General features: G+C 47.9%; 1 protein-coding gene across 1 annotated transcript in view; it reads right to left on the minus strand.

Annotated features, from left to right (window-relative positions):
* usp34 (ubiquitin specific peptidase 34) overlaps window positions 1-19354 on the minus strand; it is a 245563-nt gene that overhangs the window by 42392 nt on the left and 183817 nt on the right. The window contains 4 exon segments of the mRNA XM_084319311.1: window positions 2348-2495; window positions 8887-8991; window positions 10799-10843; window positions 17852-18005. Of these exon segments, the coding sequence (XP_084175437.1) occupies window positions 2348-2495; window positions 8887-8991; window positions 10799-10843; window positions 17852-18005 (452 nt within the window).

A 19354-nucleotide genomic window follows, 5' to 3' on the forward strand; every position in this document is an offset into this window, starting at 1 on the left:
TAGGTGAGAGCTGTGCTTCTTCTTACATGTGCTGTTATAGGTGAGAGCTGTGCTTCTCTTACATGTGCTGTTATAGGTGAGAACTGTGCTTCTCTTACATGTGCTGTTATAGGTGAGAGCTGTGCTTCTTCTTACATGTGCTGTTATAGGTGAGAGCTGTGCTTCTTCTTACATGTGCTGTTATAGGTGAGAGCTGTGCTTCTTACATGTGCTGTTATAGGTGAGAGCTGTGCTTCTTACATGTGCTGTTATAGGCGAGAGCTGTGCTTCTTCTTACTTGTGCCGTTATAGGTGAGAGCTGTGCTTCTTACATGTGCTGTTATAGGTGAGAGCTGTGCTTCTTACTTGTGCTGTTATAGGTGAGAACTGTGCTTCTCTTACATGTGCTGTTATAGGTGAGAACTGTGCTTCTCTTACATGTGCTGTTATAGGTGAGAGCTGTGCTTCTCTTACATGTGCTGTTATAGGTGAGAGCTGTGCTTCTCTTACATGTGCTGTTATAGGTGAGAACTGTGCTTCTTACATGTGCTGTTATAGGTGAGAGCTGTGCTTCTTACATGTGCTGTTATAGGTGAGAGCTGTGCTTCTCTTACATGTGCTGTTATAGGTGAGAGCTGTGCTTCTTACATGTGCTGTTATAGGTGAGAGCTGTGCTTCTTCTTACATGTGCTGTTATAGGTGAGAACTGTGCTTCTCTTACATGTGCTGTTATAGGTGAGAACTGTGCTTCTTACATGTGCTGTTATAGGTGAGAGCTGTGCTTCTTACATGTGCTGTTATAGGTGAGAACTGTGCTTCTTCTTACATGTGCTGTTATAGGTGAGAGCTGTGCTTCTTACATGTGCTGTTATAGGTGAGAGCTGTGCTTCTTACATGTGCTGTTATAGGTGAGAGCTGTGCTTCTCTTACATGTGCTGTTATAGGTGAGAACTGTGCTTCTCTTACATGTGCTGTTATAGGTGAGAGCTGTGCTTCTTCTTACATGTGCTGTTATAGGTGAGAACTGTGCTTCTCTTACATGTGCTGTTATAGGTGAGAACTGTGCTTCTTCTTACAAGTGCTGTTATAGGTGAGAGCTGTGCATCTTACATGTGCTGTTATAGGTGAGAGCTGTGCTTCTTACATGTGCTGTTATAGGTGAGAGCTGTGCTTCTTCTTACTTGTGCTGTTATAGGTGAGAGCTGTGCTTCTTACATGTGCTGTTATAGGTGAGAGCTGTGCTTCTTACATGTGCTGTTATAGGTGAGAGCTGTGCTTCTTACATGTGCTGTTATAGGTGAGAGCTGTGCTTCTTACATGTGCTGTTATAGGTGAGAGCTGTGCTTCTTACATGTGCTGTTATAGGTGAGAGCTGTGCTTCTTACATGTGCTGTTATAGGTGAGAGCTGTGCTTCTTACATGTGCTGTTATAGGTGAGAACTGTGCTTCTTACATGTGCTGTTATAGGTGAGAGCTGTGCTTCTTACATGTGCTGTTATAGGTGAGAGCTGTGCTTCTTCTTACATGTGCTGTTATAGGTGAGAGCTGTGCTTCTTCTTACATGTGCTGTTATAGGTGAGAGCTGTGCTTCTTACATGTGCTGTTATAGGTGAGAACTGTGCTTCTTACATGTGCTGTTATAGGTGAGAGCTGTGCTTTACATGTGCTGTTATAGGTGAGAACTGTGCTTCTTACATGTGCTGTTATAGGTGAGAACTGTGCTTCTTACATGTGCTGTTATAGGTGAGAGCTGTGCTTCTTACATGTGCTGTTATAGGTGAGAGCTGTGCTTCTTACATGTGCTGTTATAGGTGAGAACTGTGCTTCTTACTAGGGGTGGGCGTGAGTAATCGATTGATGTAATTTCTTTTTTTTATTATTATTATTATTCTTTTTACATATTTGTTTCACATGTATGTGTAAGATTATAACAGTTTGTTGGTTTTATTAAACATATACGTGAATGAACAAAATTAAGTTTTAATAAAAAAAATATATATATATATATATATATTTTTTCCCTACACAAGTAATCGATCACTACTCGAGTACATCATGCGATCAATCGATCTGGATTTTTTTAATACATTTTTTTAAATGCCCATCCCTATAGACTAGTTCTTACATGTGCGCATGCGGGGGTAGTTGTGGGCCAGCAGGAAGCACTCAACCCAGTTTATTATTATTATTATTATTATAGTTCTTACATGTGCGCACGCGGGGGTAGTTGTGGGCGAGCAGGAAGCGCTCCACCCAGTTTATTATTATTATTATTATAGTTCTTACATGTGCGCACGCGGGGGTAGTTGTGGGCCAGCAGGAAGCGCTCCACCCAGTTTATTATTATTATTATTATTATAGTTCTTACATGTGCGCACGCGGGGGTAGTTGTGGGCCAGCAGGAAGCGTTCCACCCAGTTCTCCATGTTCTGCAGCACCCAGCTGTGAGCTAGCTTGTTGCGGGGCGTCTGCACGGCCAGCCAGTCCAGACACTGAGACGGGTTGTACTCGATCACCTGCCACACGGGAACACAGACACAACACGGGTAAACAGACGGAAAAACCCAAAAATAAATACAATCCTTTCTAGTTTGTTAGTGATTGTAGGGCCTGTACTAGTTGAGTGTAGAGCCCATACTAGTTTAGGGAGCAGGGAGCCTGCACTAGTTAGTAGGGAGCCTGCACTAGTTAGTAGGGAGCCTGCACTAGTTAGTAGGGAGCCTGCACTAGTTAGTAGGGAGCAGGGAGCCTGCACTAGTTAGTAGGGAGCAGGGAGTCTGCACTAGTTAGTAGGGAGCCTGCACTAGTTAGTAGGGAGCAGGGAGCCTGCACTAGTTAGTAGGGAGCAGGGAGCCTGCACTAGTTAGTAGGGAGCAGGGAGCCTGTACTAGTTAGTAGGGAGCAGGGAGCCTGCACTAGTTAGTAGGGAGCAGGGAGCCTGCACTAGTTAGTAGGGAGCAGGGAGCCTGCACTAGTTAGTAGGGAGCAGGGAGCCTGCACTAGTTAGTAGGGAGCAGGGAGCCTGCACTAGTTAGTAGGGAGCAGGGAGTCTGCACTAGTTAGTAGGGAGCAGGGAGCCTGTACTAGTTAGTAGGGAGCAGGGAGTCTGCACTAGTTAGTAGGGAGCAGGGAGCCTGCACTAGTTAGTAGGGAGCAGGGAGCCTGCACTAGTTAGTAGGGAGCAGGGAGCCTGTACTAGTTAGTAGGGAGCAGGGAGCCTGCACTAGTTAGTAGGGAGCAGGGAGCCTGCACTAGTTAGTAGGGAGCCTGCACTAGTTAGTAGGGAGCAGGGAGTCTGCACTAGTTAGTAGGGAGCAGGGAGCCTGCACTAGTTAGTAGGGAGCAGGGAGCCTGCACTAGTTAGTAGGGAGCCTGCACTAGTTAGTAGGGAGCAGGGAGCCTGCACTAGTTAGTAGGGAGCAGGGAGCCTGCACTAGTTAGTAGGGAGCAGGGAGCCTGCACTAGTTAGTAGGGAGCAGGGAGCCTGCACTAGTTAGTAGGGAGCAGGGAGTCTGCACTAGTTAGTAGGGAGCAGGGAGCCTGTACTAGTTAGTAGGGAGCAGGGAGCCTGCACTAGTTAGTAGGGAGCAGGGAGCCTGCACTAGTTAGTAGGGAGCAGGGAGTCTGCACTAGTTAGTAGGGAGCAGGGAGCCTGCACTAGTTAGTAGGGAGCAGGGAGCCTGTACTAGTTAGTAGGGAGCAGGGAGTCTGCACTAGTTAGTAGGGAGCAGGGAGCCTGTACTAGTTAGTAGGGAGCCTGCACTAGTTAGTAGGGAGCAGGGAGCCTGCACTAGTTAGTAGGGAGCAGGGAGCCTGCACTAGTTAGCAGGGAGCCTGCACTAGTTAGTAGGGAGCAGGGAGCCTGCACTAGTTAGTAGGGAGCAGGGAGCCTGCACTAGTTAGTAGGGAGCAGGGAGCCTGCACTAGTTAGTAGGGAGCAGGGAGTCTGCACTAGTTAGTAGGGAGCAGGGAGTCTGCACTAGTTAGTAGGGAGCAGGGAGTCTGCACTAGTTAGTAGGGAGCAGGGAGCCTGCACTAGTTAGTAGGGAGCAGGGAGCCTGCACTAGTTAGTAGGGAGCAGGGAGCCTGCACTAGTTAGTAGGGAGCAGGGAGCCTGCACTAGTTAGTAGGGAGCAGGGAGCCTGCACTAGTTAGTAGGGAGCAGGGAGCCTGCACTAGTTAGTAGGGAGCAGGGAGCCTGCACTAGTTAGTAGGGAGCAGGGAGCCTGCACTAGTTTAGGGAGCAGGGAGCCTGTACTAGTTTAGGGAGCAGGGAGCCTGCACTAGTTAGTAGGGAGCAGGGAGCCTGCACTAGTTAGTAGGGAGCAGGGAGCCTGCACTAGTTTAGGGAGCAGGGAGCCTGTACTAGTTTAGGGAGCAGGGAGCCTGCACTAGTTTAGGGAGCAGGGAGCCTGTACTAGTTTAGGGAGCAGGGAGCCTGCACTAGTTTAGGGAGCAGGGAGCCTGTACTAGTTTAGGGAGCAGGGAGCCTGCACTAGTTTAGGGAGCAGGGAGCCTGTACTAGTTTAGGGAGCAGGGAGCCTGCACTAGTTTAGGGAGCAGGGAGCCTGTACTAGTTTAGGGAGCAGGGAGCCTGCACTAGTTTAGGGAGCAGGGAGTAGGGGTGGACGGTATGGTCTAAAATTTATATCACGGTATAATTTGAAGCATAGACGGTAACGGTATATATCACGGTATCATCGTTTTTGATAAAAATTTTTATTTTATTTTATATATATATATTTTTTTTATAAAATATATATATTATATAATTAGACTTGTACTGGTATTATCTGCGAGACATCGCCACCACGCAACAAGCTCCACTGTCTGTGTGTACTCTAGTAGCCTCCAGCTACGGCCAGAATTCTCCGGAGCTGCACCTGGACCTATACTCTAGTAGCCTCGAGCAGAGCTACGGCCAGGATTCTCCGGCGCTGCACCTGGACCCTATTGTATTGGTATTATAACGTTAGCAAGCCCTCAGCTCGAATACGCATCGAATCAGTGTTATAAGACATTGATATCATGAGCTATCTGTAGCTACTGCATATATAACGTTAATACAACGCCTCAGTGAATTATTTAGTTCAATGGGACATTTCGTTTTGAACGGTGAACTAACTTGTGTTAACGTGAGCTAACAGGTAGCATACACGTCTCTAGTACTAGACTTTGTGGAGCGTTTGTTGATGTCAGGAGCTATCGGTAGCTGGCCGACTAGATACCGTTCGGTTAGACAATGCCCCATCATGTATTAAACTAAAAGTGAATAGTTGACTGGGTCATTTTGTAACGGTAGCTAAGCTAACGTTAGCTCAGGGAGACGCCGACAGCTCCCGTGTCCCGTCCCACTAGACTACTAGACCCGTGTTTACATGCGTGCGGTAGGGGCTGGCACGCCCACTGCGCGAAGCCTCCTAAATAACTTTTTCCAGTTCGCACATATCTATTATCTATGACTAATTCTATCTATTTTTAGGGGCAAATGCCAGTGAAATAGTTGCGCTGTGGTTACATGACGTCATTGCTATTTTAGAGCTGCACTACCGGTTACACGGTATACTCAAAATCCATACCGTAGAGCAAATTCATACCGTTTATACCGTATACCGTTTATACCGTCCACCCCTAGCAGGGAGCCTGTACTAGTTTAGGGAGCAGGGAGCCTGTACTAGTTTAGGGAGCAGGGAGCCTGTACTAGTTTAGGGAGCAGGGAGCCTGTACTAGTTTAGGGAGCAGGGAGCCTGCACTAGTTAGTAGGGAGCAGGGAGCCTGTACTAGTTTAGGGAGCAGGGAGCCTGTACTAGTTTAGGGAGCAGGGAGCCTGTACTAGTTTAGGGAGCAGGGAGCCTGCACTAGTTAGTAGGGAGCAGGGAGCCTGCACTAGTTTAGGGAGCAGGGAGCCTGTACTAGTTTAGGGAGCAGGGAGCCTGCACTAGTTTAGGGAGTAGGGAGCCTGCACTAGTTAGTAGGGAGCCTGCACTAGTTAGTAGGGAGCAGGGAGCCTGCACTAGTTAGTAGGGAGCAGGGAGCCTGCACTAGTTAGTAGGGAGCAGGGAGCCTGTACTAGTTAGTAGGGAGCAGGGAGCCTGCACTAGTTAGTAGGGAGCAGGGAGTCTGCACTAGTTAGTAGGGAGCAGGGAGCCTGCACTAGTTAGCAGGGAGCAGGGAGCCTGTACTAGTTAGTAGGGAGCCTGCACTAGTTAGCAGGGAGCAGGGAGTCTGCACTAGTTAGTAGGGAGCCTGCACTAGTTAGTAGGGAGTAGGGAGCCTGCACTAGTTAGTAGGGAGTAGGGAGCCTGCACTAGTTAGTAGGGAGCCTGCACTAGTTAGTAGGGAGCAGGGAGCCTGCACTAGTTAGTAGGGAGCAGGGAGCCTGCACTAGTTAGTAGGGAGCAGGGAGCCTGCACTAGTTAGTAGGGAGCAGGGAGCCTGCACTAGTTAGTAGGGAGCAGGGAGCCTGCACTAGTTAGTAGGGAGCAGGGAGTCTGCACTAGTTAGTAGGGAGCAGGGAGTCTGCACTAGTTAGTAGGGAGCAGGGAGTCTGCACTAGTTAGTAGGGAGCAGGGAGCCTGCACTAGTTAGTAGGGAGCCTGCACTAGTTAGTAGGGAGCAGGGAGCCTGTACTAGTTAGCAGGGAGCCTGCACTAGTTAGTAGGGAGCAGGGAGCCTGCACTAGTTAGCAGGGAGCCTGCACTAGTTAGTAGGGAGCAGGGAGCCTGCACTAGTTAGTAGGGAGCAGGGAGCCTGCACTAGTTAGTAGGGAGCAGGGAGCCTGCACTAGTTAGCAGGGAGCCTGCACTAGTTAGCAGGGAGCAGGGAGCCTGCACTAGTTAGTAGGGAGCCTGCACTAGTTAGCAGGGAGCAGGGAGCCTGCACTAGTTAGCAGGGAGCAGGGAGCCTGCACTAGTTAGTAGGGAGCCTGCACTAGTTAGTAGGGAGCAGGGAGCCTGCACTAGTTAGCAGGGAGCAGGGAGCCTGCACTAGTTAGTAGGGAGCCTGCACTAGTTAGCAGGGAGCAGGGAGCCTGCACTAGTTAGTAGGGAGCCTGCACTAGTTAGCAGGGAGTAGGGAGCCTGCACTAGTTAGCAGGGAGTAGGGAGCCTGCACTAGTTAGCAGGGAGTAGGGAGCCTGCACTAGTTAGCAGGGAGTAGGGAGTCTGCACTAGTTAGTAGGGAGCAGGGAGCCTGCACTAGTTAGTAGGGAGCAGGGAGCCTGCACTAGTTAGTAGGGAGCAGGGAGCCTGCACTAGTTAGTAGGGAGCAGGGAGTCTGCACTAGTTAGTAGGGAGCAGGGAGTCTGCACTAGTTAGTAGGGAGCAGGGAGTCTGCACTAGTTAGTAGGGAGCAGGGAGCCTGCACTAGTTAGTAGGGAGCCTGCACTAGTTAGTAGGGAGCAGGGAGCCTGTACTAGTTAGCAGGGAGCCTGCACTAGTTAGTAGGGAGCAGGGAGCCTGCACTAGTTAGCAGGGAGCCTGCACTAGTTAGTAGGGAGCAGGGAGCCTGCACTAGTTAGTAGGGAGCAGGGAGCCTGCACTAGTTAGTAGGGAGCAGGGAGCCTGCACTAGTTAGCAGGGAGCCTGCACTAGTTAGCAGGGAGCAGGGAGCCTGCACTAGTTAGTAGGGAGCCTGCACTAGTTAGTAGGGAGCAGGGAGCCTGCACTAGTTAGCAGGGAGCAGGGAGCCTGCACTAGTTAGTAGGGAGCCTGCACTAGTTAGCAGGGAGCAGGGAGCCTGCACTAGTTAGCAGGGAGCAGGGAGCCTGCACTAGTTAGTAGGGAGCCTGCACTAGTTAGTAGGGAGCAGGGAGCCTGCACTAGTTAGCAGGGAGCAGGGAGCCTGCACTAGTTAGTAGGGAGCCTGCACTAGTTAGCAGGGAGCAGGGAGCCTGCACTAGTTAGTAGGGAGCCTGCACTAGTTAGCAGGGAGTAGGGAGCCTGCACTAGTTAGCAGGGAGTAGGGAGCCTGCACTAGTTAGCAGGGAGTAGGGAGCCTGCACTAGTTAGCAGGGAGTAGGGAGTCTGCACTAGTTAGTAGGGAGCAGGGAGCCTGTACTAGTTAGTAGGGAGCCTGCACTAGTTAGTAGGGAGCAGGGAGCCTGTACTAGTTAGTAGGGAGCCTGCACTAGTTAGTAGGGAGCAGGGAGCCTGTACTAGTTAGTAGGGAGCCTGCACTAGTTAGTAGGGAGCAGGGAGCCTGTACTAGTTAGTAGGGAGCCTGCACTAGTTAGTAGGGAGCAGGGAGCCTGCACTAGTTAGTAGGGAGCCTGCACTAGTTAGTAGGGAGCCTGCACTAGTTAGTAGGGAGCAGGGAGCCTGCACTAGTTAGTAGGGAGTCTGCACTAGTTAGCAGGGAGCCTGCACTAGTTAGTAGGGAGTAGGGAGCCTGCACTAGTTAGTAGGGAGCCTGCACTAGTTAGTAGGGAGCCTGCACTAGTTAGCAGGGAGCCGGGCTGGGTGATTCTTGCTAAAATGTGAATCACGATTTTTCTCTCTAAGAATTGAGATCACAATTCTCTCACACGTTTATTGCACTCTTTCTTAAACAGACAACATTACATATATCAAAGTGCTTGACTTAAACTTAAAAGTATCTTGTAACATACAAAATAACTCAAGTCCGAATTGTCATCGTTTTAAAAAGGTAAGTAAAAAAAGAAATAATAATAATAATAATTGATTTCATTTTTTTAATAAAAAGAATCGTCATCATTTTGAAATGAGATTGCATAGGTTTATTTGTTTATTAGCAAAGGATCCCCATTAGCTGACGCCAAGATGTCAACTAGTCTTACTGGGGTCCGAGACAACATTAAAACAATAGGTCTATGAATCGAGATCACGATTTTAGTTCGATTAATCGCCCAGCCCTAGGGAGCCTGTACTAGTTAGTAGGGTACTGTACCTCCCAGATGCGCTGCAGGATGTAGGAGGTGAAGGAAGGCATGCCAGGAGGTCCACCGGCGAACTCCATCAGCATGGTGAGCAGCTTGAAGAAGGGGTTAGCAGCCTGGAGGAGACAGCACACACACTCCTTAGATACTGGGGGCGGGATCCACAAAGGATGGATTGCACGGTGCTGCTAATTGCACCCTTACTTACAATTCATTATGAATTGAAAATGGGGGACCCTGATGTAAACAAGACGAAAGTCTTTCTCTGGTCTGCATCCCCTTAACACATTCGGGGGCCAACCACGGACATGTCCGTGTTTCGGATCCAACGGTTGAGGGCCAACCACGGATATGTCCGTGGCTAAGTTGTTTTGGCTTTTATTCCATTGTAATAACCTACTCAATGTCACCGAGCGGCACTGCAGATTTACCCTACTCTTGGAATTCGGAAAAGTGCATTACCGACCAGATCCGCCCCCCTTTCATGCATCCATGGTGGACCATGATACCGATCAAATGCATTTTGATTTTTATCTCTAGCTTGTCTATGGCCGAAACGCCATTCGATTTAACGTTATTAGCTTAGCGCCCTGTATCTCGCGTTCCAAGAAATACCCCAGAAAATTCTGATATAACGTTCATATTCAAGACGCTATAAAATGGGAACGTATTGATGAAAAAATTATTTGTTTAAGGCATATTGAAGGGACGGTTTATAGTGTCAATTGACAATGAGAATGGACAGATAGCAATAATATAAAGTATAGATTTAGCTCTACAAACAGCCTCACGCACAATGAAACCTTATTATGATATGCTGGCCGTATAGAGTGGGGCCTGTCTAATCCCAGTGGCCGTCAATGTGTTAACAATTGTGTGTATTGAGCCGTACTGTATTGTACCCATTCTGCAATCTGTTAATACAATTTCCAATCAATCAATCACCTGCGCTGTCCTCCACACTCAGTAGATACTATCTGGGTATCCTCCATTAGACTAATTCTTAGTCAACTAATGGTGATAGAATATGTTCACTAATCGATTAGTTTCTATCTATCTACCGGTAGTTGATTTAAATCTGTAAAATTGTTATGCACTCCATCATTTTTCAATTAATCATTTGAAATTTATTATTAATTATTAATCATTTATTCAGCATAGAAGAACACCAAACCAAGGGATTAATTGACCAGTAGACTAAGAGGATAGCCCTACGCTATAGACCTCTCACTATAGACCTCTCTCTATAGACCTCTCACTATAGACCTCTCTCTATAGACCTCTCTCTATAGACCTCTCTCTATAGACCTCTCACTATAGATCTCTCACTATAGACCTCTCACTATAGACCTCTCACTATAGACCTCTCTCTATAGACCTCTCACTATAGATCTCTCATTATAGACCTCTCTATAGACCTCTCACTATAGACCTCTCACTATAGACCTCTCACTATAGACCTCTCACTATAGACCTCTCTATAGACCTCTCACTATAGACCTCTCTCTATAGACCTCTCACTATAAACCTCTCACTATAGACCTCTCTATAGACCTCTCACTATAGACCTCTCACTATAGACTCTCTCACTATAGACCTCTCTATAGACCTCTCTATAGACCTCTCACTATAGACCTCTGACTATAAACTTCTAACCTGTGACATATTTTCTCCTGACTCTCCAGAATCTCCTGCAGCTCTAGGTAAATGAAAGACTAATAATCTAGCTTTGAAAAATGTAAACGTTAACAAAACATAAAACGCAATTGTCCCATAACCCCACATGCAACATCAAGGACAAGATTACTGGTGTAGGTGGGAAGAAAAGTCATAATGGGAGCTTGATGTGATAATGACGTGATAATGACGTGATGATGGCGTGAGAGGCCTGTTGTCTGACTCATCTCTACCACGCAGACTTACCTCAGGAGTGAGCTTTGCAATGGAAGTAAAGAGCATGGACACGATCTGGAATAGACAAGAGTACACATTATACAATGGCATGCACATTTCTTGATTCTGATTGGCTGAAACAGTCAAGTTAGACGTTGTTATTTCGTATAACACACTCCACGTGACCCCAGATCCCTCCCACAACCGAATTACTTTTTTTTTTTTAGATTGAATGAATCCGCCATAGATAGACAAATGGAAGTATGAATATAATTTGAACGAATCCTCCAAAAAAGATAGTGAACTGGAATAATATTATGTTAGTTCGTTACACATATGTTGGATTATGTAATTGGTTTGTCAGGACCCATTGTGAAACAAAAGAAAAATTGCGGACTTAAAAAAATATATAAAAAATGGCCGTCACACTGGATGTCCCGGACACAATGGAAGTATGGATATATTCGTAATGAATCATTTAAAAAAGATACAGTCAACTGGAATATGTTAGTTGTTTACATTAGGGCTGTCAGTTTATCGCGTTAATTAGATTAATTAATTACACAGCAAATTATCGCGTTATGAAAATTGACGCAAAATTAATTACAGCCGACCTATATTTACTTTAGACAAGTGGCAAATCGGTGCGCTTTTATTTTGAAATCCACGCTTGAGTTGGGCGTATTAAACTTGGCCCATTGAATGACCCGTAGCCTACTTGATCGTCACTTCACACATGCGTCGTCTATCAAACAAAACAAACACACAAAGGAATTAGCTCAGCTGGAACAAGATGTCAGCATCACCCGAGGCGATACTCCTGGGACCTATGAACGGCAAGTTCAATTTCAAAAAGAATATAGATGGGACAGTAAACAAGACCATTGTAATATGTAGCTTATGTCAAAAAGAATTTGCGTATCACCGAAGCTGCTCTAGTCTAACGTATCACATGAACGCTAAACATGTCCAGGCAAGTTGTTCGAGCAGCTCCAGTGTAGCTAACGTTAGCTCCAGAGCAACTCGCACGCTTCGTCAAACCACTCTTGGAGAATTACCGTTAGGCAAACGGTTGAGTAAATCCACCACAGACAAACTAACCAACAGCGTCGCGAAGTGGATAGCAAAATATTGTAGGCCAATAGCTATAGTGGAAGATAAGGGTTTAGCGGAGTCATTTCGAATAGCGTCGTCTGACCCAAATTACAAGCTACCCTCGAGAGCTACAGTGATGAAAAGGATCCACAACATGTATGACACAGAGAGGGAGGCGAGGGAAGAAGTGTTGGCACGGGCTGGCCCAATGGCCCTAACGGGTGATCACTGGACGTCGGTGGGCAATCATAATTATTTGGGTGTCACAGTGCACTTGATCGATACTGAGTGGAAACTGCAATCATTTGCATTAACGGTGACCAAAACTGTGGGCCGCCATTTCGCCGATGCGTGTGCTGAACAGTTCAACACCGTAATAGAGGAGTGGAATATAAAAGATAAAGTCACATCTATTGGGACTGATTCCGCCCGTAATATGATAGCAGCAGCGCGCTATATGCCGTTCCAGCACATGCCATGTGCTGCACACGTGCTGCAAAGAACCATCACAGTCTCCCTTGAGGACAGAAGCCTTGACACCACCCTGGCAAAGTGCCGCAAGATTGTAGGCCACTTCAAGCACAGCCCTGCCAGTACAGAAGAACTGCAGCAGCAGCAGACTGCCCTCGGACAAGCAAAAGAGCCCATGATACAAGATGTATCCACAAGGTGAGACTGTTTAACTACCTGTTGTATGCTTAGGGTAAATTTAGTGTGTGTGTGTGTTTATTTCTTTGTATTCTGTACAATTGCATCATGCTGCATTAACAACCCCCAGTGGGACTAATAGTTATTTTATTGAATTGGAAGGTGGAATTCGACACTGGCCATGATCTCACGGTACCTGAGGAACCAGGAGGCTGTGACTGCCACTTTGGCCCAACAGAACCACAAGCTGTCCATGCTGACCCCCACAGAGTGTGACAAACTGAAGAAGCTGGAGCTTGTACTTGAGCCCTGCAGGTAAGTGTCTCTCCCTCTCTCTCTCCCCCCATACACCCCCCTCCTCTCTCTCTCTCCCCCATACACACACCTCACACCCCACTCTCTCTCTCCCATACACACACCTCACCCCCCAATCTCCCCCATACACACACCTATCTCTCTCCCATACACACACCTCACCCCCCCCCTCTCTCCCCCATACACACACCTATCTCTCCCATACACACACCTCACCCCCCCTCTCTCCCCCATACACACACCTATCTCTCTCCCATACACACACCTCACCCCCCCCCTCTCTCCCCCATACACACACCTATCTCTCCCATACACACACCTCACCCCCCCCCTCTCTCCCCCATACACACACATATCTCTCTCCCATACACACACCTCACCCCCCCCCTCTCTCCCCCATACACACACCTCACCCCTCTCTCTCCCATACACACACCTCACCCCCCCCCCCTCTCTCCCCCATACACACACCTATCTCTCTCCCATACACACACCTCACCCCCCCTCTCTCCCCCATACACACACCTATCTCCCTCTCATACACACACCTTCACCTCTTTCTCTCTCGCTCTCTTGTTTCACTGCAGGTATGTGACTGAGCTCCTTGGAGGGGAAACCTACGTCTCATGCTCTGTGGTGCTCCCCGCACTCTGCCACCTAAACCGCATCATGGACCTCAACGAGGAGGATCCGGGCTACATGGTAAAGTTCAAGGCCAGCTTCACGAAGGACCTGGACGCACGCAAAGCGACCCTCAACAACAGATGGCTGAAGCTGGCTACAGCCCTCGACCCGCGATTCAAGGACTTGAAGAGCGTACCAAAGGACGAGAGGGATGAGGTGTGTGTGTGAATGAGAAGACCAGTGTTAAGTCCTTAGGCTGTCATGAAAAGTCCTATGCAACTAATTAATTGTCCCTCTTATTAGGTGTGGACCTGGCTTAAAGAGATGCTGCCAGGACCAGAAGCAGACAAAGCTGCTCCACAAGCCACAGAGGACGAGCCACCAGCGAAGAGGACCCTCCTCCTGCTGTCTTCAGACTCTGATTCAGATGAAGTCAGGGTACTGTCAGGACAATTAGACCTCTACAAAGCTGAGCCCAGCATCGGAATGAATGACTGTCCACTGGAGTGGTGGGCAGCTCACGCAAAAGCCTATGGACAGCTGTCTCCTCTTGCTCGCAAATATCTGGCTACTCCTGCTACCTCTGTGCCATGTGAGAGGCTATTTTCACTTGCAGGTCACATAGTCCAAAAGAAGAGGGCAGCCTTACTCTCAGACAATGTAAACAAGCTTGTTTGTCTTAGCAATTGGCTCAAGGAATAGATTTGTCATGCATACAGTAGACCCTGCACTAGACCCTGCACTAGACCCTGCAGTCATGCCCCAGACCCTGTAGTAGACCCTGTAGTCATGCCCCCAGAAACTGTAGTAGACCCTGTAGTCATGCCCCCAGACACTGTAGTAGACCCTGTAGTCATGCCCCCAGACACTGTAGTAGACCCTGTAGTCATGCCCCCAGACACTGTAGTAGACCATGCCCCCAGACACTGTACTAGACCCTGTAGTCATGCCCCCAGACACTGTACTAGACCCTGTAGTCATGCCCCCAGACCCTGTAGTCATGCCCCCAGACACTGTAGTAGACCATGCCCCCAGACACTGTACTAGACCCTGTAGTCATGCCCCCAGACACTGTAGTAGACCCTGTAGTCATGCCCCCAGACACTGTAGTAGACCATGCCCCCAGACACTGTACTAGACCCTGTAGTCATGCCCCCAGACCCTGTAGTCATGCCCCCAGACACTGTAGTAGACCATGCCCCCAGACACTGTACTAGACCCTGTAGTCATGCCCCCAGACACTGTAGTAGACACTGTAGTCATGCCCCCAGACACTGTAGTAGACACTGTAGTCATGCCCCCAGACACTGTAGTAGACACTGTAGTCATGCCCCCAGACACTGTAGTAGACCCTGTAGTCATGCCCCCAGACACTGTACTAGACCCTGTAGTCATGCCCCCAGACACTGTACTAGACCCTGTAGTCATGCCCCCAGACACTGTACTAGACCCTGTAGTCATGCCCCCAGACACTGTACTAGACCCTGTAGTCATGCCCCCAGACACTGTACTAGACCCTGTAGTCATGCCCCCAGACACTGTAGTAGACCCTGTAGTCATGCCCCCAGACACTGTACTAGACCCTGTAGTCATGCCCCCAGACACTGTAGTAGACACTGTACTAGACCCTGTAGTCATGCCCCCAGACACTGTAGTAGACACTGTACTAGACCCTGTAGTCATGCCCCCAGACACTGTAGTAGACACTGTACTAGACCCTGTAGTCATGCCCCCAGACACTGTAGTAGACACTGTACTAGACCCTGTAGTCATGCCCCTAGACCCTGTAGTCATGCCCCCAGACACTGTACTAGACCCTGTAGTCATGCCCCCAGACACTGTACTAGACCCTGTAGTCATGCCCCCAGACACTGTAGTAGACCCTGTAGTCATGCCCCCAGACACTGTAGTAGACACTGTACTAGACCCTGTAGTCAGTATATTAATATTTGAATAGTCATATTTGGCACTATATCGTCGAGTTGGACGTAGTCTATTAAGCTAATAATAGTCTGTTAATATATAGTGCTTCGTGCGGTGAGAATACTACCGTAGTCAGTACCCCATCGTTTCGGGCAGAGAACTGGCTGCTTATCCAGGGTGGTTGACCCCACGTGAAGCTGCACCCGAGGAGCCCCAGAGCCGACGAGCGAGTGGACCTGTATACCGGATTATTCTGCCGACGACAGCCCGCCTTCCCAGGCACGGATTATGCTTTGTATACTTTGATTATTCCATGGATAAAGACCCCCGACACTGCCGTGTGTTGGAACCCCCCCCCCCCTGGAGAGGACGCAAGGTGAGGAGACGCTCTGCAAGACGAGGTCGCTTCACGTCTCTCCTCCGTGGACCGGATGACGCCGGCCCACAAAGAGTCCACCTGCTTTCATCTGTGGTCCAAGGATCGCCGGCGCATTGAACGGCACTACAGTGGGTTCACCTGGGATACCCTTGGCCGGATGAGGCAGCCGGATTCTACCCCCCCCCCCCCCCTCCTACTCCTGTCGGCTTACAAGCGACCGGATTAACCCCCCCCTAGTGTGTCCAGTATATAATCATTAAAGTATCATTGCTGTTATTCCCTAAACTATTCCAGGTCGTACTGTACTAGACCCTGTAGTCATGCCCCCAGAAACTGTAGTAGACCCTGTAGTCATGCCCCCAGACACTGTACTAGACCCTGTAGTCATGCCCCCAGACACTGTAGTAGACCCTGTAGTCATGCCCCCAGAAACTGTAGTAGACCCTGTAGTCATGCCCCCAGACACTGTAGTAGACCCTGTAGTCATGCCCCCAGACACTGTAGTAGACACTGTACTAGACCCTGTAGTCATGCCCCCAGACACTGTAGTAGACACTGTACTAGACCCTGTAGTCATGCCCCCAGACACTGTAGTAGACACTGTACTAGACCCTGTAGTCATGCCCCCAGACACTAGCTTGCTGTGGGCTGTTTTGATTTTTGAGGATACTGTAGCTTAGTGTAAACTGTTATTGGCTGTATCAGCAACAAATGTTACCTTATTGAGAGGTATGTTTTCATTCATTTTATTTTATTCAATTTAATAAAATTGATTTCTAAAGCATTCTTCACTTGCAGGTCACATAGTCCAAAAGAAGAGGGCAGCCTTACACACAGACAATGTAAACAAGCTGAAGCTTGTTTGTCTTAGCAATTGGCTCAAGGAATAGATGTCATGCATACAGTAGACCCTGTAGTAAACCCTGCACTAGACCCTGATTTTTGAGGATACTGTAGCTTAGTGTAAACTGTTATTGGCTGTATCGGCAACAAATGTTACCTTATTGAGAGGTATGTTTTCATTCATTTTATTTATTTATTTATTCAATTTAATAGAATTGATTTCTAAAGCATTCTTCACTTGCAGGTCACATAGTCCAAAAGAAGAGGGCAGCCTTACACTCAGACAATGTAAACAAGCTGAGGAATAGATGTCATGCATACAGTAGACCCTGTAGTAGACCCTGCACTAGATCCTGCAGTAGACCCTGCAGTAGACCCTGATTTGAGGATACTGTAGCTTAGTGTAAACTGTTAGCTGTATCAGCAACAAATGTTACCTTATTGAGAGGTATGTTTTCATTTTATTTATTTTATTTATTTAATAAAATTGATTTCTAAAGCATTCTTCTTGGTGTATTTAATTGATCAGTCACCTGCTACAATAATGTAATGTCCTTGAATTTTAAATATTTATATGAATATGAAATATAAATATGCGATTAAAATGCGATTAATTAGATTAATTAATTACAAAACCTGTAATTAATTAGATTAAAAATTTTAATCGCCTGACAGCACTAGTTTACATATATGTTGGATTATGTAATTGGTTTGTCATGACCCATTGTCAAAACAATAATAAATCGCGGGATTTATATGCAGTTTGTTGTTAGATGGCATACTTTGTAGCACCTCCCCTCTGCTTCTAGACACGGAGGTAACTTTTTTTAATATAACACACTCCGTCACGTGATGTAATGCTTAAATAGTACATAAGAGTACACAACAGTACACAACAGTACATACAAATACACAACGTTTGTATTACCATGTTTTAACTCGTTTTAACTGTATTTCTTTTACTCCCTGCCCTTGTTCAGAAGAACAAAGTGATGAGTCAACAAACCAAACTAAGCTCACTTCAGAAGAACAAAGATAATGCAGACTATTCTCATGCCTAGAACACCTATTATTACACAGTGGACCGACAGAAGTAGGCATAATTATAGTAAACAAAAACAATACCTTTTTGGACATGACACCTACGCAATACTGGACTACAAGTATTCAGGGTTGTTCACATCCCTAGCGTGTAAAACGTACAGTACGTGTTCGGCCAGGCGGTTGTTATAGCGACAGAGGCGCGTGTTACGTACGTGTTCGGCCAGGCGGTTGTTATAGCGACAGAGGCTGAAGATGAGGTTGCAGGTCTGTCGGATGTTGATGCCGTCTCGGATGTGCTGGAACAGGAAGGGGAAGCCTTTCCCTCCCGTGAGAGCAGCCATGTCACTCTGGGACAGAGTCAGGTGTCTGGGGGGAGAGGGGGGGAGGGGAGAGAGGGGGGATGGGAGGAGAGGGGGGAGGAGAGAGGAGAGGAGAGGGGGAGGGGAGAGAGGGGTATGGGAGGAGAGAGGGGGGAGGATAGGAGAGGAGAGGGGGGAGGAGAGAGGGGGGAGGCGAGGAGAGGAGGATAGGAGAGAGGAGAGGAGAGGAGAAAGGAGAGGAGAGAACATCAGCAAGGAGAGAGGAGAGGAGAGGAGAGAGGAGAGGAGAAATGAGGGGAGAGAGGAGAGGAGAGAACATCAGCGAGGAGAGAGGAGAGAGGGGAGGAGAGGAGGAGAGAGGCGAGGAGAGGGGGTTGGAGAGAGGGGGGAAGAGGAGAGAGGGGGGAGAGGTGAGGAGAGAGAGGAGAGAAGAGAGGGGGGAGAAGAGAGGGGGGAAGAGGAGAGAGAGGGGGGGAGGAGAGGAGAGGGAGACAGGGGGGGAGGAGAGGAGAGGAGAGAGGGGGGGAGGAGAGGAGAAAGGGGGGAGGAGGAGAGATGGGGAGGAGAGCGGGGAGGAGAGGAGAGAGGGGGGAGGAGAGGAGAGAGGAGAGAGGGGGGAGGATAGGAGAGGGAGACGGCGGGAGAGGAGAGAGGAGGGAGGATAGGAGAGGGAGACAGGGGGAGGAGAGGAGAGGGGGAAGAGGGGAGGAGAGAGGGGGGAGGATAGGAGGGGAGAGAGGGGGGATGAGAGGAGAGTGGGGGAGGAGAGATGTTGGATGTTTGGGTGAACATACAGTATATACAGTACATCAGCTCTGTGGTTCAGAAAGAACAAGCAACACAGATGTTTCCAGTTTCTCCCACAAAAATCTGACTTATGTCTCCTACAGCACAGTCCTACTGTACCTCTCAGACTGTAATGTCTCCTACAGTATAGTTCTACCTCTCAGACTGTAATGTCTCCTATAGTAATCCTACCTCTCAGACTGTAATGTCTCAGTTCAGTTCAGTTATTTTTTATTTCGGGCTTTGGACACATAACAACGGTCATTCCATAAATCGCCAAAGTTTTACCAGCTGCTATTGCAGCATTGTCCAATTGTCCGAAAAGGGCTAGTGCAGGGGTCAGCAACCTTTACTATCAAAAGAGCCACTTTTCCCCCGTCCCACAAAATAAACTGCTCAGGGAGCCGCACAACCTATTTACCCTTAAAATGAAGATAACAGTGTATAACGTTTTATATATCCCCAAGCATACCCCACATTTAGCATAAAACGCCTGACAATTGCATACCCAAAGTAATTTGCGATTTATTATACCAGTACTTTATACTTATAGCACACAGTTTGTTGCATTAATGGGATTATAAAGCAACAAAAAGAAGAAAACAATTT

This window comes from Notolepis coatsorum (genome assembly GCF_963971535.1).
Source record: "Notolepis coatsorum genome assembly, chromosome: 7".
Lineage (NCBI taxonomy): Eukaryota > Metazoa > Chordata > Actinopteri > Aulopiformes > Paralepididae > Notolepis > Notolepis coatsorum.